The sequence below is a fragment of the Cynocephalus volans genome, chromosome 8, assembly GCF_027409185.1.
Source record: "Cynocephalus volans isolate mCynVol1 chromosome 8, mCynVol1.pri, whole genome shotgun sequence".
Classification (NCBI taxonomy): domain Eukaryota; kingdom Metazoa; phylum Chordata; class Mammalia; order Dermoptera; family Cynocephalidae; genus Cynocephalus; species Cynocephalus volans.
The window spans coordinates 109,207,109-109,233,436 of NC_084467.1; the positions used below are offsets into that span (position 1 = coordinate 109,207,109).

The 26,328-nt window shown below is 50.6% G+C and overlaps 1 protein-coding gene across 7 annotated transcripts; it reads right to left on the reverse strand.

Moving 5' to 3' along the window:
• Window positions 1-3,019: 3,019 nt before the first annotated feature.
• Window positions 3,020-16,363, reverse strand: SEMA6C (semaphorin 6C). Of its 7 annotated transcripts, XM_063104409.1 has the most exons (20): window positions 16,111-16,363; window positions 14,040-14,089; window positions 12,159-12,333; window positions 10,713-10,827; window positions 10,351-10,414; window positions 10,144-10,200; window positions 9,726-9,827; window positions 9,409-9,499; window positions 9,087-9,206; window positions 8,808-8,896; window positions 8,069-8,286; window positions 7,645-7,776; window positions 7,245-7,397; window positions 6,644-6,817; window positions 6,230-6,376; window positions 5,861-5,938; window positions 5,678-5,733; window positions 5,454-5,498; window positions 4,998-5,093; window positions 3,020-4,550 (listed from the first exon to the last, which is right to left on the reverse strand). In XM_063104409.1, exons 3-20 carry the CDS (start codon window positions 12,277-12,279, stop codon window positions 3,505-3,507), a joined length of 2,904 nt encoding a protein of 967 aa, XP_062960479.1. In that variant the 5' UTR covers window positions 12,280-12,333; window positions 14,040-14,089; window positions 16,111-16,363; the 3' UTR covers window positions 3,020-3,504. The 7 variants fall into 7 exon arrangements, with proteins under 7 accessions (XP_062960479.1, XP_062960481.1, XP_062960480.1 ...); XM_063104411.1 differs by lacking the exon at window positions 14,040-14,089 and having other exon boundaries at window positions 16,115-16,363; XM_063104410.1 differs by lacking the exon at window positions 14,040-14,089.
• Between the last annotated feature and the right edge of the window lie 9,965 nt (window positions 16,364-26,328).

The following is a 26,328-nucleotide window of genomic DNA, read 5'->3' on the forward strand; positions in this document are numbered from 1 at the left end:
CAAGCATGGGGTGGTGGCATCAAGGAGACATAAATCTGAGAGACAGTAATAGCTCAGGCCCCTGTGACTTGCCCCCAAAGATCCCAAGACGCTGAACAGCTTTTCAAGCTTTGTGACTGTGGAACCTTCTGTATTTCAGGTCCCCAAAGCCTTACACAAGCTGATGGACTCTGCCTGCTGGGGCCCTGGTTTCTCCATAACCTCCCAGGATGCCTCTGAAAAATCAGCTTAGAAATCCCTGAGGATGACAACTCTGTCCTCCTGTTGGCACATTCTGGTTTTTCTAAAGACAAAGTTTGAGCTAATATTCTGACTTTTAAAAAAGATGATGAGCAGATTCCTTAATTGAGGTCATGTTTATCCCTCTATTGTTAGCAATAATTTCTTTGAATTCATCCCCTTAATTTATTATTCACCATCTCTGTCAGGAAGTGGTATTTTGTGAGTATTAATGAACTGCACACTTGGTAATAGTCTACTTTATTTTGGGCAAATAACCGTTTCCCACAAAGCATCTAATTTATTCCTATATATTTAGATGGTGCTTTACAAATCCCTCTTGGCATATGTTCTTTTCATTCCTTACTTACAAAAGAAACTGAGGGACTGACCGGTTAGCTCAGGTGGTTACAGCGTAGTGTTGATAACACCAAGGCCCAGAGTTTGATCCCAGTACTGCCAGTCACCAAAAAAAAGAAAGAAACTGAGTCTTGGAGAGGTTAGTTGAATTGCCAAGGTCACATACAAAACAAGCGGTAGAGGGCCGGCCCGTGGCTGACTTGGGAGAGTGTGGTGCTGATAATACCAAGGCCACGGGTTCGGATCCCATATAGGGATGGCTGGTTTGCTCACTGGGTGAGTGTGGTGCTGACAACACCAAGTCAAGGGTTATGATCCCCTTACCGGTCATCATTAAAAAAACCAACAACCAAGTGGTAGAGTTCAGGGCTGTTTCTCTCACTGAAACATAGTTGCTTCTACTAGCTCTGAGAATCCAGCTTAAACATTCTTGGCTAGAGAAGTCACATACTCATGAATACTAATAAATGAACATCCTTTACAATGAAACTACAACCAGAACTTTAACCTGTAAATTCCTGCTGCCTGCCAAGAGTCACATGATTAAATTTCCATTGTATGTATTTCACTTTGGGGTCTCTATTTAAACCTGAAGATCATTTACCCCTTTTGCTTGTGACCACCTTCAGGGCAAGAACTATGTTTGTGAGGTTTGTCCCTCAGAGGACTGTGAAAGGCTGCAGACTTGAAATTTTTCTTTGTCCTTGATTGAACATCTTGGTTTGAAGAGGATAATGAAGTCAGATGACTGGAAAGATTCTCCACTCCTTCCTTGCTTTCCTCCACTATCTAGGAAACTAGCAATGGCCCCAGAGCATCTTGGTTTAAGTATGGCATCCAGTGAGGGGAAAATTGAGACCTAAAAGACCACTCCAACTTGCTGAAACAAGCTTCAAGCAAGAAGAGATTAGACTCTGAAGGACAACCAAATTTGACCAAACAAGCTTAACTGAGATGTGAAGAATGTTCAGAGGACATTAAAAAACCGCAAGGGTAAAATCTGTAAATGAAGGTTATAAGGATACAAAGGGAGACGGGTTGCCTAGTAAAAGCAGATTGCGAAATTAGGAATAGCCAAAACCTGAGCTTAGAGTAATCACTATCTCACTAGGTACCATGCTTCCTTTCTGTTTAAATTTAGGGGTGGGAGGGGAGCAGCTGGCTGGCATGGAGATCCGGACCTTTGATCTTGGTATTATCAACACCGCACTCCAACCAACTGAGCTAACTAGCCAGCCCATATAAATGCTCTTTAAAGAAGGGAGCACGTTAGCTCGGTTGGTTAGAGCAAGGTGTTGGTAATACCAAGGTTAAGGTTTCGGATCCCCGGATCCCCGTACCGGCGGCTGCCCTCCCCCCGCCGCCCAAAAGGCGTTTTCACATTTATAGTACTTCAGCCTCTCGAAACGGAGGCTTAGGCTTGTCACGATCACAAGTAGTACAGAAACAATCTTAGGGTTCTTCAGCAAATTGTACCCAGCAGTTTTCCGCCGAGGACATTTAGGTAGCGAACCGGGAGACGGACTGGTGAGGTTTCATTAGCTGGAGGGCTTGGTCTGGCCTCCAGGCGGCGCCGGCGGGAGCGTGGCCTAGGGCCCGAACTGGGCGGATACCCAGACCACGAGCCACAGAAAAACCCGACTTGTAAAGCCGCAAAATCAGCCACTGCGGGCGGGAGGCCTTAAACGTCCTTAGCGGGAAAGTGGTAGGCGGGGCGGGTGGTCCTGTTCGTCTCTCTCATTGGTCCCCGGGGTAACGGACAGGTATCTGCAGCCAGCCCCAGCCAGAGCAAGGGAGCATCGCCACAGACACACGTTAGTTGATCCCGGCGTGTGGGTTAGGGTGCGGCCGCGAGGCTCCTAGAGGGGAGGCTGCGCATGCGTGCGATGGAAAACGCTCTCTAGCCACCTCCTGGTACCAGAATAGGAGTAAGCTGGGCAAACCTTTGCTTCCGACAGGGCTGAATCCTTTGCTGTTTGCTGCAGCCTACACCTCGTGCAACCCAAACTCTTCCAGACAAATTCTCTTTAGGACAAGACTTACTGATGTGAAACTTCAATCACTTACGCTGCAGCTTCGCTTTATTTGTCCAAAAACTTCCTCCCCGCCCCCCAACCCCATCCCATAGAATAGGCCATGAAAAAGTCCCCTTACCCTCAATCCGGAAAGGTTCTCCTAGTGCCTTCCCCAACCCCAACTAAACTCTACCGTGAGTCTCCTGGGCCCTGGCTCATCTCCACACACAATTTCTTCGCTTGCCTCCTTCAGGAAACCTTTCCTGATTAACCCCGGTGGGACTGCAGCCATCCCAATTACTCGGGAGAGAGCGCAAGGCCAAGATGAAGGCAGAAGGCAGATTTAGGGGCACAGTTGCCCAGAGCGAGAGCAACCGATTCCCGCCCTTCCCCCTCCCCTACCGCGAGAAAAGTCAGGCAGCGGATCGAGGACGCAGCTGTATTGGGAAGCGGGGGCTCCTACACAGTAGGAGGAGGCACGTCCCAGTCCCAGGAGGCCCTAGAACTCTGTACACAACGCGTGTGTGGCCCCAGCCCCGTCCGTCCATCCGCCGTGCGGACCGCCCGGGACCCAGTTTATAGAGGAAGCCCGGAGGGGCGAGTTAAGGCAGCTTGGCTGGAAGAAAGGGGGGAGTGGGAGTCTACCAGTTCCCCCGAAATGCTGGCTCACTGAGGGGACGAGCTTCTCACCTCCCACTCCTCTCTCGAGGACAGGGAGAAGGCCAGTCAGTCGACAGTCAATAAATAAACCCGAGGCGAGAAGGGTCCCCGGGAGACTCTGAGCCCAGGAAGGCTGGAGGTGCGGGACAAGAGAGGGGAAGGTGATCTGCTCTTGGAGAAGTGTCCTTGCTCACGGCCTTTGGGCGCATGGGACTCAAGGACCCTATCTGAGGCTGTGGAGCAGCTCCCTTTAAAAGTTAAAATGGCTGCTGTTATGGACAGCCGGGTGGGAAGGGGGCCCGACGAGGGGAGGCTTCGGGGACAACTGGGGCTTCTCGATGTCCACTCTCTTCAGGGCGCGGCCCCGGTACCCCTCGGGCCGGCCAAGGTACAGGTGTCTCCCAGGACCCCCCGAGTACCTGGAGGGGCCTCCCGAGGGGATTCGAGTGAGCAGGGCAGGGGGTGCACGATGGGGGGAGAAGGGCAACCTTCGGCTGCCCCCGACGCCCAGCCGGGGAGCGGGGGCTGACAGCGCAGGCCGAGTGGAGGGCGCCGCGCACTTCCCCTCCGGGGGGACGTCCAGCCGCAGAGGCGGGGCACACTCCCGGGGGAGGAGGCTGGGGCCCGCAAAGAGGGTGGGGGTGGGGGTGGGGGCAGGCTCTGGCGGGAGCGCCCGCGAGGTAAAAGGGGTCGAGGCCGGGGGCTCAGCCCCCTTCCTGGGTGGCTGCGGGCCGTGCAGGTAGCGCAGCAGTTCCTCCAGGGTGGTAACTTCCACCGCCTGCCCGGGACAGCCAGGCGGCGGTGGCCTCACCAGCACGCGCGGCGCGGCACCGCCCGAGTTCCCGCCCCGCACGCGGCCCAGGCCCTCCTTGGCGTTGTTCCCGTTCTGGTTCCACTCCCAGGGACGCCCAGCGGCGCGCAGGTGCTTGACCGGCAGCTCCGGCGTGGACTCTGGGGTGGGCAGGCAGGCCAGCTCCGACGGGGGCACGCCCTCGGGGGGAGGCAGGAAGGTGGTGTAGAGCTGCGGCGGCTGCGCGGCGTCTCCGTCCTTGGACGGCGGCGTGGGTTCTGGGCCCCCACCGTGTAGCCGAGCCAAACTGCGAAGGGACAGAGGGCGCGGGAGCCCCGGGGTCTCGATGTCCTTGCTCCGACGTCGGTGGGCGCGGTGACAAGCGCAGGAGACCAGGAGGCCAGAGACAGAGGCGCCCAGGGCGAAGGCTGCGGCCACACTGGCCAGGAGGAGTGGGATGGGGACGGAGCGGGCGGCCGAGGCTGCAGGGAAGTCCCGGCGCACGCCTGCCGACCGAGAGGGAGGAGGGAGGCTCAGCCTAGGGTAGGCGGTGCGCGGCGTGGCGCTGGGCCCAGAGGGCGCGCGATGGCAAGTTCCGAGGTTTGACAGATCTCCTGCTGTTATTCAGCTTCACTCCACACAGCCTTGACCTTTTTCACGATGCACCTGCCCTGACCCTTCAACACACACAACCCATCACACTAACCCTCACACACAGGCTAGAACTTGGGCCTGGGGAGTCACCATCCCAGTTCTGACCCCTGTAGCCATGCCAAGAGCAACTGCCAAACTGCCAGTGCAGAAAGAGGCCAGGTGGGGATATCCAGCTCTGGGGAGGGGAGGCTGCAAACAGGCGTTAGTGAGCACCAAACACGGTCAGTGAGGGGCTTAGAATTCTCCAAGAATCAGCAGCCCCACACTTCACTCCTGTCCCTCCCAGGTAGCCCCCTTACCCTGAGTGTGAGCTCCAAGAGTGGAAGACTGGGGCCGGGGGCGGGCATCACTGGGGGGACTGGGGATCTCAAGGGAAGGGCCAGGACCCAGAAGCACTGGTGACAGAGACCAGGTCAGAGCCAGTGAGGCTCCTGGTCTCCACCCCTGATACCCCTCCAGGGGTCCTCCCCCTCCTTTCTTTGGAACTCGAGTCCAGAACTCTGGCCTCTACTTCCCTCTGGACATGGGGAAGGGCTCACCATGCAGGACATTCTTTCATTTATATGTTCAAAGATTATTTATTAAGCACCCTACTGTGTGCCAAGCACTGAGCTATATGATGGGTATTTGGAGGATGCTGACCCTTTTCTGAGACTCTCAGGGTGTTCAAGGTGCTGGCCTGTTGCAGCCATGGGGCACACACTTGGGTGTGTGGGCTAAGCAAGGGAAAGTGAGGTTGGGACAAGAGGACTCACCATAAGCAGGATCCCCGGGGCCAGACTGACTCCCGGTAGCTCCATCTGTAAAGAAGGGAGAGAGACGGGGTGAAAATGGGGCAAGGCGAAGCTTCATGAAGAACTGATGGAGGTGACTGTGCTTCAGAAGGAGAAAAAGACAATAGCTCATGCCTGGAATGGTGTTTGTGGCCATCAGAAACATGTGTAGCCCAGCTGCAGCTGCAGCTGCCCCTTCTGCTTACCTTGGCAGTTACCATGTTCCATGGATTCCTGGTCCCCAGCCCTATCCACATCAGTCCTAGGAGGAAATGGAGGTGGCTCAGTGCAGTTCTATACCTTGTCCCCATTTCCTACCCTGCCCTTCAGCTCCCTGTCTTAGTGGTGGGGAATTTTATCCTCAGGAGATCCAGGGGTTCCTCACTTACCCACCAGGTCCCCTGATATCCACACAGCCTCTGGAGCTATGCCATCCACAGTATGGGTCCTGAGAAGCCAGACAGCTCCTAGGGAAAACAGTCATGTGCAGCTGGGACACCCCAACTCCAGTCATATTCCATTCTTCAGCCTCTTCTACTCACATCCTGGCTTACAGGAGGCTCCCAGCCCCATATTCTCATCCCATCCACCCCAGTCTCCACTCCAGACCCTGGCTGCTGCCCACCTTCAGAATGCTTGAGGTACCCCCCATCCTAACCATCCCCTACATTTTCCTGCCACCCCCAAGATCTGTGTTTCTGCACTCCTGCTGGCCCAGGAAGCTTGCCCAGGCAGGACCTGGCCCTCAGGCCCCTCACCTCTGACAGGCCCCATGACGGGTGCAATGGCTGAGAGGGAGGTAGACAATACAGCCAGAAAAAGCCACAAAGAGCCTATGACCCTCAGTGTCCAGCTCCAGCCCTATGATCCGTCGTGCAGTTTGGGCTGCCCGCTTCCCACTGCACCTAGAGTGAGGCCACAAGGAATCAGAGGGCAGGTGAGGCTACCTTTTCCCCGGGTAAGTTGAAGAACAGAAGGTGGGAAGGCACACAAACAATTGAGCACAACCCATGGAATTACTCTGCCCCACCACACTGTCCAGTCTTCTCGCCAAGCCCTTGTCTCTACAAAAGCCAGTCTTGGAGTTCTCAGCCCATTTCCACATCCCCATCTACCACCTCCCATCCCATCCCTGCCCTGCAGGAGGCCTGCCCTCCTAAGGCCTCACCCACCGGGAGGGGCTGTAGGCATCAATCTCTTCCAGTAGGATGGGCTCAGTTCCCCCAGATTGCCCCCCTGGGGGCAGCACCTTCAGCACTGTCCCATCATTGGAGCCAAGGAATAGGACGGTGGTATTACCGTGGGGACCAGCCATGCCATCCACAGCAACCTGGGTCAGTAGGGCCCTGGAGGAATAGGCCTCAGGTCAGGGTATCCTGTCTAGTGGAGGCCTGAGCATTTCAAGGAGAGCCCAGGTTTCCTGGTGCCCACTCCTGCCCCCTTCTCTCACACCCCAGAGTTCCCTTCTTAGCTTTCTCCCTTCTACTTTCATGAGTTCTTCCTCCCACCAATGTGATTTACTTTGTGGGGTCAGAGAAAGTGGAGAGTGGTCGAGGAAGAAGGGTGGAGGTGTTTTTTTTTTGTTTGTTTTAAAAGATGACCAGGAAGGGGATCTTAACCCTTGACTTGGTGTTGTCAGCACCACACTCTCCCAAGTGAGCTAACCGGCCATCCCTATATAGGATCTGAACCCATGGCCTTGGTGTTATCAGCACCGCACTCTCCCAAGTGAGCCACAGGCCGGCCCCGAGGTCAGTGTTTTTAGCCCAATACCTGCTAGTGAGAGTGAGGAGAGGCTGATGGGTGGCAGGTGGCACAGCAGGGTCCAGCAATGGGTGAGCCTTTATGAAAGTCAGGACATCATCAGGGAGGTCTCGAGAAGAGGAGAACAAGGCAGCTCCACCTATTCCTGCACAGGATCCTGGCCTGGTGGGTACAAGGAGCCTGGCCTTAGTTCAGCTCTGTCTCCCCCATGGCTCCCCAAAATGATTAGTAACCATTGCTCCCCCTCCACACACTGCTTCCCTTCCCTGTTGCAGCTCTTCAGTCCCACTGCTAACCCACTGTAACTCCCTCCCCAGCCTCAGACACCTGACCCCCTCCTCACAATCCCATCTTAAAAGAAGACACTGCTTGCTTCTGCCCCCACAAAAGCCACCTCCATCCTGGGTACCTGGGTGAAGGGACCCTGTCCTCAGATACAGAAGTCCAAGCCCCATCCAGACTCCTCTGCTCCTTGAACTTGCCCTCAAACCCATGCTCAATATCATCAAGGTAGAAGGCGCAGACTGCAGAGCCAGGGATGCTGGGGGATCCAGAAAAGATGTGGAATATGTGTTGAAAGAGACTGCATGGATCCTCCCAGGTAAGAAGTGGTAGCTACCCTTCATGCACCACATTAGGAGGTAGAGACTGAGGGGATAGGGCAGCCACTGGGTGCCACGCTAGGAGAAAAAAGGTAGGCAGACAGCAAACTGACTTTGCTTGGAGATTCCCATCACTGCCGCCATCAGTAGGCTTTGAGAGGGGAGTTTGGATGCTGGTAGGGTAGGGGACAGATCAAGCCATACTGCCATACTGGTCAGCCTAGTACCAACCTATTGGTCTGAGTGGTGAAGACCCCAAAGAGAGCAGAGTGGCCATGCAGGTTCACAGGCCCAGTCAAGGCCTGTAAGACGTCAAAATAGAAGGTAGAGTCCCCAGGAACAGAGCAGTTGAGCCGCAGCTTCAGGAAGGATGTCCAATGGCGGTCCAAGGCCCGAGGTGAGCCACCCATGTCACGTTTACATACACGGGCTACTCGGGAGAACTGTACCTGGGGGAAGCAAGGGGGGAAGAGGACAGTGAGAGAGCTACAGGGCCAGCTGAGTGAAAGGCATGTGGTGAGTTAAAAGCACCAGGAGACAGGGGCCGGCCCGTGGCTCACTCGGGAGAGTGTGGTGTTGATAACACCAAGGCCCCGGGTTCGGATCCCATATAGGGATGGCCGGTTCGCTCACTGGCTGAGCGTGGTGCTGACAACACCAAGTCAAGGGTTAAGATCCCCTTACCTGTCATCTTTTAAAAAAAATAAAAAATAAAAATAAAAGCACCAGGAGACAAATGTTAGGGTCACAGCAAACAAAAGGTATGTTGTGGTAGGTCAATTTGGGCCAAGGATGAGGGACACAGCAGGATGTGGAGGCAGAGCGGGGGTGGCTATTCCAAGTTGGGGGCTCAGAGGCCAGGGGATTATATTGTGCAGGTTAGAGTCAGGAGCTCTTCTCTGACTCAGACTGGCTCCTCAGGATCCAGCAGAACCCTCCAGCTACCTACCCCTGGTGCCCACCTCCTTACCCTCCCCAGCCGGGCATCCTCCACAGAGACCTCTCGGAAGAAGAAGTAGACATGGTCTCCATGTTCCAAGGCATGGACAAAGTGTGGCTCTAAGGTGGAGAGTGACGAGAAAGGATATAGAAGAGTATCATCTAAACCTGCTCAGAAACTCCTGGTCCCACCCCATCTCTCCCCATTGCGTACATACACATTACCACACTATCTGCCTGCCCCTCTCCACAGTCCTCCCTCTGCACCTCCTCCCCAAGAATGGTTTCCCTCCCCCAGGCCCACCCTGACCTCTGAGCCACTTGGAGTCGTACTTGGCGGAGCGGAGTGGGGGCTGGGGCCCAAGGCTTCTGTAAACTACAGCATCACTAGCCTGGAAATCCGCAGCTGTGGCTGAGTACAGGCTGCCCTCTGGAGGGATGCATAGCGTGGGGTCAGGGGAGGGCTCAGGGATCTGTATCCTGCCTCTTCTTGGGCCTTCCACACCCTGCCTAGTTCTGGCCCTGGTCCCTACCTCAACCCTCCACTCAGTGGCATGGGGGAAAGACCATGCTGGGAGAGGAGCTTAGGTGGGAGCTCCCTCCAGCCACTTCTCACATGCCCAGGTGCACACCTGCAAAGATGGCCACGTTGGACTGGGTGGCATCAAAGGGGCATCGAGCCTTCCCACTCAGCTCCTCACCCTCCTGCTGCAGCGAAGTTATCTGGGGGCAGAGGGAGCAGTTTCCTGGAACCTTTGGGGTCTTGGAGTCTGGCTCCATAGCCCACTCCCTCATGTCCCCTTTCATCCTTCCCTGACCCCTTCCAGACCTCTGCACTCTGGGCACTCCCATTCCCTGACCCCAGTTCCTGGTCTCTTCCCATCAAAGCGATTACCCATCTTGGTTCTTCCCCCAACTCCCATCCTGACCCCCACCCTCTCCTTTGTACCCCATAGCTGCGGCACACAGGGCTGAATGAGTTCGTCCCACAGGCAAGGAGCGTCTGGGAGTCCCAGGGAACGAGAACACGAATGTAGTTGTAGCACTCGTCCTAGAGAACCCAAAATTCTAGGTCAGTGACAGGGACTAAGACTGGGACTAGGGGGTCACAGGAATTAAGCCTAGTACTCTTGAGCCAGTCTGAGCAATGAGGGATAAAGTCCAGCTCAGCTATTAGCTAACCTCACTTTTCTTTTTTGTGAGGCATGTAAGGGAAACTGAAAATCATTAATTTTCTTTTTTTCCCATTTTCCTCTGTGGCATGGGATGGGAAGAATGGGTAGGAAATTGGGCATGGTAGAGGACGACGTGGACACTGGAGATGGGCAATCCTCTCCTTCCCTCCAAATTCTCATTCCACTCCTCACCGTCAGCTTTCCCCGTACAGCACAGTTCTCCACGTCTTGGCTCCTCCATGTTAGATACTGAAGGGAAAAGAGGGAAAATCATGTGGCAACCTGGACCCCTCCTCACATTGTGGCTCCTTTTGGATGCTTCCTCCCACCCGTTTGATCCCATTAGAGTTTTCTCAGCCTCATCCCCATGCCTGCACCTCCTCCCACACAGCCCCTCACCTTGTTGGGCACCAGCCCCTCCCCTTCTTCTTGGGCTTGAAGATCAAAGGAGAAAACGTGATCCCTGAAGGGGTAGGTAAGGAGGGATCAGAGCCAAGCCAAGGCACCCCACCTGAGCTCCTTAGCTTCCACCTTACCCATGGTCAGTTGCTCAGGGACAAACAGTGCAGACCTCTTGCCTCCTCCCCCAACCTCCCCTTACTCCATGCCTTGGCATTTATGCTCTGGGTCAAAGAATGTCCATGTCCCATGGCTTGTGCATCTGCATGTATCCCCTGCAAGATGCTGCAATGGCTGTGCAGGTCCCATGTCTGCCCAGGGGCATGCATGTCTGTCCCACAACTGTGCCATGGTCAGTTTACCGGGCAGCCACTAGCAGGGTCCGGTTCAAGGTCAGGAATCTCTGAAAGTCCAGTCCAAGTTCTGCAGCCACACCATCATCCTCCAGGCCCCGGAACCAGGATAATGGGGAAGTACCTAGTAGACACAAAGAGGTAGGGTGCTAAGGGCTAGCCAGGACACCACACACTTCCCCAACACCCTTACCAACCAGATGAAACCCAGCCATGGACAGAGTGTACATGTGAGGTAAGAGGTGCCCAAAAGATATTAATAAAAATAACACCAGTAACACTGAGCACTTAATCTCTGTGGAGCAGTGTTAGTACTTTAGAATTAGATGCACTGTCTCATGTAATACATCATCCCTGTGAAGTCAGCACTAACATTGGCCCCATTTTGCAGATGAAGAGCCTAAGGCTCCAAGCCATTAAGGAATTTGAATAAACCCATTTAGCTTGGAAGTGGCAGGCACCAGACTGACCCCAGAACTGACCTCAGTTCCTATTTGGAACTGTCTTAGGGCTAGCAATTCCCATACAAGCCCCCGTACACTTGCAATTCCCACACAAGCCCTTGTATACTGTCTCCTCTGGAGCATTTACTCACTTCCTCCTAGCCCTCTCTCTGCATCCTCCTCCCCTGGCAAGGCTCTTCACGGGCCACCTCAGCCCTCCAAGGTTTCTGCCTCCTCTGACCAAATACCTGGCCTGATCATGGAAACCAGTCATCAGCTTTCAAAGGGAGCCCAGAGTTCAAGGGTAGGTTATTTAGCAATCACAAAGTGCTTAGAACTGTGTCTGGCACATGTAAGTGTTTGCTATTCTTATTTATCCTCCAACTATTACTTCCAATAGCCCAACTACAGTTCTTTCATCCTCATAATTACTCTAAATCCTACATATGTAACAGGAACTGCAAATAGATAAAGGTTCTTAGAAAAATTTGGTTTGTGGTTTCCACCATGGTGGGTCCTAGCCTTATTGGCGGTACAAGTGGTAGAGAGGGAGATAAGAGGTGTTGGAAACCACTGAACTAGTCCCAGGCCTTCATTTTGTAGCTAAGAATAAGAGCAAACACATATAAAGCATTTATGTTGTGCCAGACAGTGCTCTCAGCACTTTACACTCATTTAATCCCTAAATAACTCCATGAGATAAAACACTATTATTATCTTCATTTTGCAGATGAGGAGACTGAGGCAAGGAGAGGTTAAATAACCTAACCAAGGTCACACAGCTATTGAGCAGTGTAGCAGGAATTCAAACTTGGTAAGGTTTGGTCTGGCTGAGAGTCCATGTTCTTAACCACAAAATGACCTGCCTCTAAGTGAAGAAACTGTTCCTCTTCGCTGGTCAGGCTCTTCGCTTCTTTGATGCTGGGAGCTTTCCTACAACTTGCCTCCAAGAGGGAGTCTCAGTCTGTAATTGCTCACAGAGAAGGGGCTAGGTAGGTACCAGGGCACTCACCTTGCAGGTCAGAGATAAACAGAGGAAGGGGGTCCTCGGGAAAGGTGGCCTGGCTATGGGGAAGTGACAGCAGGAGCAGGAGCAGCAGCAGCAAGGGCATGAGATGGGGAGCACGGGGCATCCTGGGTGGGGCAGCTCAGGCCCCAGAGGTTGCCCCCTCACCCATATGCTGGCCCTGAAAGAGGAGACAGAGAGAAGTGGGGGAATGGGCCAAGTTCCCTCCACCCTTGCTGTGGGTAGGCTCTTCTCCTTGTCTATCCCCAGAAGACCCTTTGGGGTGGGGAAGAGAACGCTCTCTCCAGCACTTCCCAGTCCCAGCCAGATGTCACTGTCACTCAATGCCGGTCCCTCTCCAACTGTCCCAAACTGGCTGGTGTGAGGCCTGCAAGCATGACCCCAGGTAAGGACAGGACACTCCAGCTCCCCCTCCCAGTCTTCTCACTCAGCCTTTCCTCCTCTCTCCTGACTGGGTCTGGGACATTCGGTAGGTGACACCTCCTGGCCCTCCTCTTGCTAACTCCTTCTCAGCTATAATTAGACACTGAAGCCTTAAAATTATAAATAGTGACTCCTTGTCACTGGGAGGAGGAAGAGGGCACCACGTCTGCCTCCCCCTCCCTTGCAGACCCCCCACAGCACCCTGGGAGCAATGCAGGCACTGTGCCCAGGCAGAGGCAGCTATGGCAACCGCAGGCCTCTCTAGGGTTGAGGAATAAAAAGTGGGAGATTGGGGAGTGGGCAGCCTATAGGTCAACACCCTGGTCTAAGCTCATGCTTCAGGGGCCCTTCCCACTGCTAGGAAGAAGCTGGGTAGGGAGGGAAGTTTCGGAGGGGAACTGTCTTAGCCAAAAATGAATCTGCACCAAAGCCAGATCAGCAGCTAAATTTAGCTCTGGCTGCAGCTGTTTCCCGACCACTGTGCCCCCTCCCAGCCTCTCTAGCCCCCTGTTCCCTTCCCTCCCTGGCTCCTAAGAATCTGTGCATGTACTTGATGAGCGGAAGAGCTGACCCACCCCCTATGAGGAGTTAGAGATAGACAAGACATAGCAAAATGGCTGAACATGCCTCTCTTTCCCTTCTTTCCCTCTCTCATCAGGCTGCCTCTGAAATTGAAATATAAATAATTCAATAACAGGCAGGCAATTGTAGCCCAAAGTCCAGGAAAAGATGGATATGGTGGTAGGGGTGGTGAGGCAGGCCTCCTTCCCACCCATCAACCTCCCTCAGCCAGCCGACCCTGGCTATGACCCACAGTGGGAGGTGCACCAGCTTCCTGCCTTCCCCTGAAATTGAAGTGAGGGGCTGAGCAGGCTCCGGAAATTAGGTCAGAAAGGCTGAGAATCCTTTATTTTGTGAACAGATAACTATCCTTCACCAATCCTTAGTTGCCCATCCCAGCATGTCCCCTAAAGGAGAGACCCTGGGCTTCCAGGCCCAGCCCCCTTCTATCTCCCCAATAATTTCACTCTTGGAGACAGGACCCAAGTATCCCTCCCACCCCCAAACCAGTGTCACTGGTGGGGAGGCTGATATCAGGTGGGGTCCCAAGAGAGCTGGAGGAGGGAAAGGGGTAGGAACACCTAATGATGACCCCTTTCCCCAGGGGCAGAGTAGTCAGCTAGCTAACGACCCTCTGTTGTTGAAAGGCTGGGCCTCCTTCCCCTTGCCCCATGTTTCTGTATGCTGGTGCTCCCAGAGGAAGAGAAAGGGACACAGCTTGTCTTCTATTCCACCCCCCTCAAGTTGCCCTGGGCAACTGGTATCTTCACCTTGGAAACAACTTCAGTCTCTGGCAAGTGAGGAGAACAGCTAGACCCTCTTCCTGCCCCCTAGCCACACCTGCTTCCATCCTTGCTCTCAGAGCTGCTTCCCTTTCTTTACCTGGGGTGGTGACTCCTGTGGGGGTGAGAAGGGGATAGAAGACCTCTGACCTGATGGAAGAAGGGACAAAAGGAGGGGAGAGACTGAGTTACGTGTCCTTTACCACATCCCTTAAAAGTAAATGTAAAAATTCAGGAAAAGTCTGCTAAAGCTAGCTGGGAGGGATGCAGCCCTAGAAGTGGCAGGGGTGGGTTGGGGGATGACATTTAGTTTGGTTACAAGGTGCTGGCAGCTCCATGCCCAGAGAGAGATGTGAGGGCAGGAGATGAGGATGGTCCCTAGCCAGAAACTCCTGGAACTGCAGGGCCGGCCTTAGGGAAAAGGGTGACTGGGAGAGTTTGTGGGGCATGTTGTCGCCGACCACTCCCATGTTAAAACCTTCAGAATCCAACAGTCTTCTCAGCAAAAGCACCCTAGCTAGGGACAATAGAGGTGAATTTGCATATCATTTACATGCTCTTCATATCCAAGCAAAATGCTCTGATAGCAAGCACTCCCAGCCCCTTCCTTCTTCCTGAGAGAGCAGGCCCTGGCTCCCTCCCACCCAATCTCTTTTGTGCACCCCACCCCCCCTACTCCAATTCTTTGGGCTGGATTAGTCCAGACTCTAAAAACACTTGGCCTTTACATTGGGCCCCTAGACTCAACTATGATACATCTTTAAGAGGGCTTCCCATAGCTGTTTTGGGGGAGCAGCATCTGGGCACTCCCACTCAATCCCTGGCCTGGGGAAAGGGTTACTCTGCCCTGGAGGAATCCCAGCCGCTTCATACCCTCCTCTGAATCAAATGGAGTAGACCTGACCCACTCCTTCTTCCCCTTCTAGATCCTCCCCTTGCTGTGAAGAAGAAACAACCCTTTTCTCTCCTCCTGGCCACATTAGCCACCTCTGGGGAGTGGCCGGGGTCACAGCCAGAATCAAACGGAGCTGGGGAAGGGATGGCGAAGGGGAGACCGGGCTGGGGACAATAGCAGGAAGCCCTCGGGCTGGTTGCCCGCCCCAGTACACCTTCCTCAGGAGGAGCGGGGGGCGCGCCGGGGAGGCTTGCGGAGAAAGCGAGTTCCCTTCTCCAGGACATTTCTCCAACCCTAAGATTTCAGCCCCAGGCTCGGCACCTAACCTCCCACCCACCCAGTCCCCAGCAAGAATAATTCAGGTGTCTAGAGCCTCGCTTGAGGTGGGTCTGGGGCCAGGGGCTCGACGTGTCTTCCCCTCACTGGATCCGGGGCTCCGATGAGGGGCGGTAGCAGAGTCTGGGCCGGGACCGGGTCCCAGAGCCACGTTAGCGAGAGGAGGGGCTGGAGGGGCCTGCAGGCGCAGACGGACTGGGCATGGGAGCGGGGGCTGGGGAGCGAAGGCGGGTCTCCTAGGCCAGGCAAACAGGGCCAGAGGCTGGGAACCGACGAGGGCGGGCCCGAGGCCGGCGCTGAGCGGGGTCCCTGAGCTCGGGATGCAATCGCCAGCTCGGCTCCCCTTCTTGGGCGACCTCAGTCTAACAAAGCCCTGGGCCGAATGGGGTGAAGGAAGGAGATGGGCGCTGGAACCGATGTTTCTCGGGGGCTCCATTCCTCGACTCGGTGTCCAACCCAACCCCCCGGGGGTGCTCAAACTCCCGCTTGCACAAGGACAGAGGTGCAGCCGTGACACCAAAGTCCAGAGCGACGCGTTCCCTTTCCCATCCCCGCTGGGGCATCGAGAGGGTCTAGTTCTCCGCGGGTCTCGGAGCCTTAGTTTCCCTGCGGGGGAGGCAAGGGACTAGGTTTTCCACCCCTCTGTACAGTGCGTGCCTCAAATAATTCCCTTTCGTGCTCCCCAATCCAGCGGGAAGCGCCTCGAAGAAAGCCCAGTAGGGAGAGGTGCCCAGACCCTGCGCCCAACAGTGCCGTGACAGGGCTCGGCCGCGGTTCCCTCCTCCTTCTGCGCACCCCAACTCCGCGAACCCTCAGCCAGCAGGCACACAGCGCGCCCGCACCCTCCCGGGACCCTCTAGCACTTCGGAAGCTTGCCCCCGGCCTGCGCCGCTCCCCGTCCTTCCCCGCCTCCCTGCAGCCCCGTCCCTGCCCCGGGTACTTGCTCCGAAATACGGGTCAACGGGATCGAGACCCTAGCGGGCTGCCAGCGGCCCCGCGCAGCGCGGAGTTCGCAATCCGTGATTGGGGATCAGGCGAGATGCGAGGAGCGTCCGGACTGGATGGTGCCTGGACCTGGGCACCGGGGCGCTGTGCTCGGGAGAGCCCTGGGTCCGAGTCGCAGCCCCCTCTACCGCCGCGGATCCAAGGAGGAAAACAATGCGACCGCCCGGAGCTCTGGGCTCGGCCCCGGCCGCCCCGCCCGCCTCACAGCCGTACCCGCCTCCCTCCCGCCTCTGGGTCGCCGCGACTAATCCCGCCCTCGGAGGTCAACTAGATACCGCCTTCTCGTCACCTCTCCGCCAATAGTACTCCTCGGGGGAGGGGCGCCAGGAGCACAGTCCACCCAGAGAGTCAGCCCGGGAGGGCGAGCTGGAGACCAAAGGCAGGCGCGACAGGGAGAGACCTACGGACAGTCGCTGAGACCAGGACAGAGGAGGAGACACACACACGCAGAAACAGAGATAGTCTGACAGAGGAGAGGCCCTGGGTTGAAATATTATAGAGAGGAAAGAGCAGAAGCTGGGAGAAGAGACAGGAAACCCTGGGGGCCTTGGCTGGGCTGGGCTGGGCTGTTAGAGCCTCTGCTATCCTCCTTCCCTTCCCCTCAATGACTCTGGCCACCTTGTTCCCTGGGGAGTCTCCCATCTCTCCTCTAGTCTACCCCGAGTCTACTACGAGTCTACTACTCCCATCTCTCCCCTAGTCTACTACATCCCCCCTCTCTATGCTTCTTACCTCAGTCTCCCTATTTCTCCCCATGTGCCTCCCCTCTGGTTCATCCTGACCCCCCAATAAGGAGGCCTAGTATGCACTTGGGGGCTTGAGGCCTAGGAATGGGAAGGAAGGTGTCAGCAGGAGGTTTTCCTTGTCCCTAGCATCTCCTCCCCTTCCACCTCTACAGTCAAAGCAGGATGGGCTTGGGCCACTATGCCAGGAACCAAGGAGTCAGGAAGCCAGGGTGGCTGGCAGTCGGGCTGTTGGTTGATGGAAAAGGACAGGTGGGAAGTGCTAAAGCCAAAAGAGAAATGTAGAGAACTAGACAAACAGTAAAAGGAGCAACACAGAGACATGAAAGAGAAAGAAAGTGACCAGCTGCCCTAACTCCACATAGCCTTACTGCCCCAAAGACACAGGATTAGCGATGTCCCATCTTTCCTCAGAGGTCCCTGGACATCCCTCCAAACAACAAAACTGCTCCTTCTCCATCCCCACCCCCACCCTCCATAAAGATCCTCTGGTTCTGGGAATGTCAGTGAGGAGGAAGAATGAGGCTACTTCCTACAGTACTGCTTGGCTTCCACCTTGGTGGATTCTTCCCTGTGTGGGGCTGAGACAAAAGACATTCTCAAAATTCCCAGGAAAGTGGGTAGCCTGGGAGATATTGGCATTCTTGGATAGTTTTATCTGAGTGGGCACTTCCACCCACATCTTGGTCTCTGGACTAAAAGGAGGGGCAGGAGTTTGCCACTTTTAGGCCAGCCTTAACTGGACTGGGATCAGAGTGGTAACATCACTGACTGGGCCAAACCCCACAGTAAATAAGGAAGAGACATGAAAACACACACACACACACACACACACACACACACACACACACACACACACACACACACACACACACACACACACACACACACACACACACACACACACACACACACACACACACACACACACACACACACACACACACACGTAGACACATGCAGACACACACACACAGACAGGCAGACACAGGGATTTAAGGCAGGTGAAGCAGGGAGATAAACAGAATCAGAAACATTGGAACAATACCTACACAAGATTAACTGCTGAGAGATCTTGGGTCTAACACAATTCAACAGACAATCTGGGTCTTTTTCAAGGCTAGAAAGAAGTTTTGGGAGAAAGACACCTCGAAATATAGAGGCAGTCAGAGGTTAAAAGAAATCTCCCCAGCTTCTAGCACAGGGTTTAGGTATTCAGATAGGTGCTTATGGAACAAATTAGTGAATGGGGATTAAGGTGTAATTCACTTAAAGTTTTAGGATCCAGCACAAATCTCAATTCTAGCCAATAAATATGAAACACAAACTTCAGGCATAATCCACTGAACAGTCCTCTGTGGGATGTGGTATCAGTCTTTAAGAAAATGACTACCTATTTGTGTGTTTTTATCTTTGTTTTTTGGTGGCTGGTGGGTACAGGGATCTGAACCCTTGACCTTGGTGTTATAACACTGTATTCTTACCAACTGAGCTAACTGGCCAGCCCCCAACCACCTATTTGAATTAAAATAAGATTTACATGTACTAAATGATTAAAAAGAAGTACTAAGTCTCCAAAAAAGAGCTACAAGGAACATAAATTCCTGAATAGAAATAAATAAAAGATAATAAATATTCTTCATGATGACTGCAGGGAAAGATGTTGGATACATTTTATCATGGAAGACAGGAGAACTTTGGTGAGTGTTGGCCTGATGTAAAAGAAAAGAGAAAATGTTCCAAGGAGGGACATAGCCTTAAGCAAAAGCTTTTCTTTGTGATCAGGGAGCCTGAAGCATGTATAGCAAAAGGTCCTTTGAGGCTGATATCTAGGAAAGTCACTAGTTAGGAGCAGGGGAAAGGGAAGAGGGAGACAAATTATGGAAGGCCTGGAATGCCAAAGTTAGTAGGTTAAAATAATCTGATAGGAGTAGGATGTCATTTTTAAGTTGTTGAATAATGGTATAACTTGTCAAAATGTTTTTGTTTTTGTTTTTTATTTTTTAGCAAGAAGACAGAGAAACCAACTATCAAGAAAACAAGGAGGTCCAAGGATGTGAGGAGAGGGGCCATCAGATAAGAATGATGGTATTGGGTATGGAAAGAAATGAATGAACCTGAGAGCTATTTCAAAGAACAAATTAAATGGACTCCCTCCCTACTCCACTGATGTTCTGGAGAAAATCACATAGTTCTACAGATTGGAATCTTTATAAATTCAAGATCTCCAAGCTTGGAAAACTTGTAGGGATGAGTATCCCAAACCCTACAAGTAGCTATTTCAGATTTTCTTTTTTCTCAAATTCCTTTCCTCACCACTTCCTTGCTCATCTCAGCAGAACCCACATCCATCTTCAAAGAAAATAGAGGGTAATATAGTGAGAATTACACCAGCTTTTTACCCCTGCAAATGCTCTTAGCTGCATCCTCACATCTCTGTCACTGCAGTGGGTGAGGTGTCCATGTCACCTGTCCACTCTACTGTACACCATGAGTCAGGGCCTGGCTATGTCTGTCTTGCAAACCACTGTACCCCTTACACTTAGCACAGTGCCTGCACATAGTAGGTGTTAACTTTTAACACCTTAAATAAATCTGTCCTCTGTATCTTCTACTTATGGGCTTTACTCCACATGTCTTCAAATCCTTTCTCCTTCCTTTATTTATTTATTTTTAAGCCTAAGCACCCGGTATACCTTCATTTTTTTAATTTTAATTTTTTGGTGGCTGGCCAGTACAGGGATCAGAACCCTTGGCTTTGGTGTTTTCAACACTGTGCTCTAACCAACTGAGCTAACCAGCCAGCCCCTCCTTCCTTTTTAACCTTTCCTTTCCTACTGACATTTTCCCCTCAGCATATACACATGCTCAAATATCTCCCATGATCAAAAGAAAAAAATTCCAGACTTTCTCTTGATCCTTGTCTGTATTTAGTCAATTTCTCTATTCCCTTCACAGTTAAGCTTCTAGAGTCACATATAGTTGCTGTATCCATTTTCATGATTCTCATTCACTTCTCAATCATTTTAGTTTTTGCCCCCATCAGTCCACTGAGATTGCTCTCATTGAGGCCATCAATGACTTCCTGGTCACAATCAATGAACAGCTCTTCAGTCTTTATCCTTTTGCCCTCTTTGTGATATTTGACCTTGTGGACCCATCCTCCCTTGAAATGCTCTCCTCTCTTTGCTCCTGGGGTTCTTCTTTCTCTTGACAGAGACTAGGGCATATAAATATATATTTTTTAGATGAATGAATGGCTTCATTTCTATCAATATGGACCTTCTCAGCCTTCTCTGATCTCTGCTTAAGTGTTGGTGTTTCCTAGGGTCATGTCCTTAGCCACCTCTTCTTGCTCTACACATTCTCATTGGTCAAGATAAACCACACCAGCAGTTATAACAACTACTTATGTGCTGATCACCATAAAATCTAGGTATTCAATGCAGGTCTTTCTCCTGAGCTCTAAACTCATGTATATAATCGCTTATTGGATACTTTCATTTGGACTTTTCATATGTATTTATCACTTAGTCTAAAGACAGAGAGCTTGTCTTTTATCTTTTTATCCCCAGCACTTAGTCATAATGTCTCTTCTTATTGTAAAGGAAGAAAAAATGCATCAAAGATTAAAAACAAATAAAAAAATAAAGATTAAAAGCTATGAACTATCTCCAGTTATGTCAGGCTGAAGTCTTGCTTGACTGCTTTAAATCACACTGAACTTTCTCCTCCTGAACTGATAGGAGAGTACTGATCCTAACCATGGTAAATTCTCAGCTAAACCAAACATAGGATTGTTCCATTCTGAATATTTTCCCAGATAACTGAAGTTTATCCAATTAAGTGTGAAGCATTTTCATTTTTTTCAAATAGAGATTATCCAAAAAGGTATTATTGGGCTGGCTGATTAGCTCACTTGGTTAGAGCATGATGCTGATAGCAACAAGGTCAAGGGTTTGGATCCCCATACCAGCCAACCACCAAAAAAAAAAGGCATCATTAATTTCCTGTGGATTATATAGTGGGTGACTTGAAGTCATTAAGACCTAGACTCACATCTGGAGTACGGCTTTGGATAAACCATTTATTGCTAAGGTTGAGTCTGTCATCTGTGAGTGGACATATTACCTTCCTGACTACCTCACAGGATCAAATAAGATAACGTAGGTGATGGTGAGCTTCCAGAAAAAAAGAAAAAAAGATAATGTAGGTGAAAATGTTTTGTAAACCCAGAAGTGTTTCCACACATTTAACATACCATTATTTAACCATTTTATGCTTACTCAGAGGCAGCACTGTGAACTTAATCTAGAAAAACAGTGAGAACCCCAAAGCCCAGCCTCTATGCAGTTAATACTGTTTGCTCCTCCTCTACATGGCCAAAAATGCTGTAATTGCCAATTGTCTTTTTTGTTATCCTAGTCTTCTCTTGCTATCTGTGTTAATTCTCATTTTTACCAGTATTCTTGCTTCTAAAACTACTCTTTCCTCTTTTAATTTGCTGTTAATTATATGCTAGAGGCTCAGATATTACTAGAAATGGGTATAGATTAAGAGAAAATAAAGACGTCCCCAGGAGTGAAGTAAATGAATATTTTTACATGTGACTGTTATATTTCTACCATTTTCCCCTTAACTCCTGGTTCTTGGTTGTTTTGAATTTATTCTTTCAGCAAACATTTATTGAGCACAGTATGTACCAGGCACTGTGCACACAGAAAAACATAATCTCTGGAGTTTACATCTAGTGGAAAGGCAGTTAATAAAATCACAAATGACAGTGAAGAGTGATTATTACAATAGAGGAGGTATGCGGTTCCACAGGAATACAAAACAGAGGGGTCTAAAGTAGTTTAGGGAGTCATGAATAGCTTCACAAAAGATGACTTTTGGGCTGAGCCCGTGGCTCACTCGGGAGAGTGTGGCGCTGGGAGCGCCGAGGCCGCGGGTTCGGATCCCATATAGGGATGGCCGGTTTGCTCACTGGGTGAGCGTGGTGCTGACAACACCAAGTCAAGGGTTAAGATCCCCTTACCGGTCATCTTAAAAAAAAAAAAAAAAAAAAAAAAAAAAAAGATGACTTTTCAGCTGGGACCTGAAGGACGAGTAGGAATTAACAGGACAGGGAAGAGGTAAGCATGGGAAGAGAGTTTTGGGTAGAGGGACAAGAAGTAGGAAGGTCTAGAGCAGAGGAAGAGATGGACAGAAGGAGAGAGAGAAAGAAAGAGAAACCGACTGCCACAGTGAGTATTGGAGGCACTAAGAAAATTCCAACATGGCTTGAGCAGATAAGAGTTGAAGCCAGAGAGGTAAACAGGTAAAGAGTTGGTAACAGAATTCTGGATTCGGAAGTTATTACTGTATTTGTATCTTCTTGTATTTTCATTTCCCTTGTTCTTGTTTTCCAAGTAGATTATAAATTTCTTATAACAAGGACTTTTACTTTTCCTGTGATTTTGGTAGTGCTACCTAGTTTTGTCCCCAGAATGTGTGATCAATGTATTGATAAAGTGTGCAGAAGTAGAATGCTGCCACATTCATTGTGAGATTGAGTTATTACCTCATAACATTGTGAGATAATTATCAGAAAATACATATGCTTGAGAATCACACAAGGTCTTCATTCTGCCATTTGCTAGCTCTGTAACATGGGGACAGGTTATATAACCTCTTTAAGCCTCAGTTTTTCCCATCAGCAGAAAGGATATAGTGGCATTTCATTTATAAAGCTATTGTGAGAATTAAATGGGATATTTACATAAAATCCAGCAGAACACACTCAACAAAATCTACCTCCCTTTCTCACCTCTCACTTCCTTCCCCCGAACTATTAGTCTATTCTTTTCCATCTGCCCCCATACCTTACTCCATAACAATTCCCTCTCCTTTGCATTTTCTAAGCCTCCCTCTCCACTGGCTCCTTTCAGCCTACAAATTTGCTCAACTAAAAGCTAAAAATAATCCCTCTCTCAATCCACTTCTCCATCCTCTTAAACACTACATTTCACTTCATCCCTTCACTACCAAACTCCTTTAAAGAGTTGTCAACAATTCCCAAACCAAGTCATATCAAAGACTCTCAGCTCTGGACCCTGGGAGTGATGAAGAGAGAGGTGGGAAGAAGAAAGGAGTCAAGACCCAACCCTGTCTCCAGGGAGGAGAATCAAGGATTTTGGAGTCAGTGGTATGCTTCTGAACTTCGATTTACTCTTCAACTTTTCAAACCAACCAACTTTTCAATCCTTTCCCCTCTTCTAAAACTTCTTTCTTGTAAAATCAGCAAGTCCCAAGGTCTCTTGTAGTATTTATTTATTGAAGTATCTAACATGTTCCCACTGAGCTAATTATTTCATTTCCCTGATCAAACATCTTTAATGCTCCCCACTGCCTATAGGAAAAGCCTGAACTCATGAGCAACTTCTTTAAAGCCTGCCATGATCTGGTCCTTTCCTTCTTCACTCATCTCTGAAACAACCAGACATACAAAATAAATCACTACTTCCTTAGCATGCCCTGTAGTATGTTTATTCCCTGCATGTGCTTATGTTGTCTCCATCATCTGGGAAGCACTTCTTCCCCATCTCTGGCTGTTAAATAGTTGAACCCATCCTTCCAAGCCTCTATCTTCAACTCTATTGACTTGTATTATATTTATCTATGCTTAAGTTTATCTCCCTGACCAGGGTATAAGATTCTTTTTCTTTTTTCTCTATTTTTTTTGCAGCTGGCCAGCATGGGGATCCAAACCTGTTACCTTAGCGTTATACAGCTGCCCTCTAACCAACTGAGCTAACTGGCCAGGCCCAGGCTGTAATATTCCTGATGGTAAATATTTTTGCCTCACTTAAGAACTGTGACTTTTTTTTTTTTTGACAGCTGGCCGGGTGCAGGGATCCTGTGACTTATTTTTGTATACATTTAGTGGCTAAAAAACTCCTCAGGCTTGTTCCTCTAGTAATTCAGTGCTGTGCTGACACCTGGTGGTCACCTATGGCTCAGCAGCCATGGCCCCAGCACCTTTCTCCTTCCAGTGTTAAGGGCTGGGACAGTCTGTGCCAACCTCACCTGCCAGGCACTGGAAGAATATGCTTGTGGTAACATTGCTCCATTGTACCATCCTTCAATCTTCAGAACTTTCCCCACTGACCTCCATCCCAGCAATTTGGACTTTAAATCCTCCCCAGTACCACAGAAATATAACAGGATTTCAAGGAATTGGGCAGCGAGGAAAGAAGCAAACAATTTCAGAGTGGGGAATGTGCAATCCCTCCTCCCCACCTCCAAGAATCAAGACTGTTCCCACAGAATCTATTCCTTCTGACCTCTGTCTTGTTTCTAGGTTGCTCTCGGGCCACAGGACTTCTTGGTGCTCTCGGGCCACAGGACTTCTTGGTGACGGTGATGATGAACTGGAGGTTGAATGGAGAGAAGGTAGGCGGAGCTTGAGAGGTGGGGCCAGGCCAGAGGGTTTCTCACTCAGGAGCTTCTCTATTCTGTCAGTTCTCCGGGAGCATCCAAGGCAAGACTGACATCAGCACACGGCAGGTGAGGGACTGGTAATAATGGAAGGGTAGGCTTTGGGGGTGATGGTAACAGAAGAGTCCCCAGCTCTTTCAGCCTTAGCTTTTCATATTGTGAAACTCCCACTTGTAGAATTCTTGGGTCCTCAGTAGACCTTAGTTTTCCCTGGCATAAGGCAACCTCTGAAAGACCTGGTTTGGGATGGCGGAGGGGGCAGGGCTGAGGGATCAGGTGGATACAGGTATGTGACAGAGTACTGAGAGATGTAAGGAAATCTTAGGAGGCAGATGGGGTAAGGGCCAGAGGGAGAGCATGGCCAGGCCAGAGGATCATAGGGCAAAACCCTAATAAGAGAAAAAGTAAGACCAACACAGGGAGAGAGGGAGAGCACAGCAGACCAAATGTGAGATGGCAAGGGGGGCAATGGAGAGCTTGGTAACAGGAAGGTGAAGGAGGAAGGAAGGCTCACATGGACCAATCTCCTCTTCCGGCTGGAGAGCATGGCCCAGAAAGCCTCATGGCAAGCTGGGAGCAAAGCAAGGTTCCAGGTTCCCACTGGAATGATTCAGCTGGGGAAGAAACCCCCAGTTACTCATCTCCCCTGCCTCTTCAAACTCCCATTTTGGTTTGGGGGAGAGGGCGAGGCTGCTCCTCACTGTGGTCATAGCCACATCCTGCAGAGCAGGGGAAGGGGAAGTAAGAAGCAAAACAACCAGAAGAACCACAGGCGAAGACCATGGGGAGAGAACCCTGGACATATGCAGTTGATACGCCACCAGGAGGGTCCTCAGTTCAGCCCAGCAGAAATCCGTAGGCCCTTAGTACTGCCTGCCCTTCTTGAGGTGCTTGTTTCTCATGCTTCCTCAGTGTGTTTCAACCTCATTGAAAGCATTCCAAGGAGGTTTCATTGGATCATTTGGTTTGGAGGCTATTTTTATCATTTACTAGTGACTTTGGCCAAATTGCTCAATTTCCCTTAGCTTCAGATTTTTTTATTGTTTTCATTGCAAAATGGGAATACCTACCTTATAGAGGGTTGGAAAGACTGAGATAATTCACATAAAGCACTTGGTGCATAGTATGTTCTCAGTAAATGTTAGTCATTATTCTTATTAGGACTCCTGCGACCCCTATGCTTCTCACTTCTTTATTTTATTATTATTATTATTATTTTTTTGCTTCTCACTTCTTTAAAGGCAATACAGTAAACTAGGTGACATGGGTTGTGGGGGTCAGAAAAAGTTTTGTTTGATCTCAAGTAAATTATTTAACATAAGCCTCAGTTTGCTCAGCTGTAAAACATGGATAGTAATAACTATACCTCACAGACATATGGAGCCTAGTCAGTGTCCAAACATAATAACTGTGAGAATTATCTGCCAGTAAGCCCTATCTTCTCTATTGTAGCAGCAACAACCTACTAACTTAGGGTAGGCTGGCCTCTCGTGTGCCCATATTCCTCCAGCCAGAGCTATCACTGCTGCTCTGGGCTGTTTCGGAGATCAAGATTTCCTACAGCACTAGAAAATAAATAAATAAATAAAACAATAAGTAAATAAATAAATAGAGGCTGGCCTGTTAGCTCAGTTGGTTAAAGCCTGGTGTTATAACACCAAGGTCAAGGGTTGGATCCCCATACAAACAAACAAATAAATAAACAAAACAGAAAAAAAAAAAAAAAAAAAAAGGGTTTCCTACAGCACTAAAGGAAAAAAGCAGGAGGAATGCATAGAGAACTCAGGGGCCCCCAGGGGAGAGATGACAAAGACGGTGATGAGACAGAAACCAAAGAAGCAATAGAACGGGGAAAAGCCATTTCTTTCTTTCTGAGGAAACCTATGGCCTTTCTTCCAGGGACAGACCACGTACCCCACCCTCCAGGAACC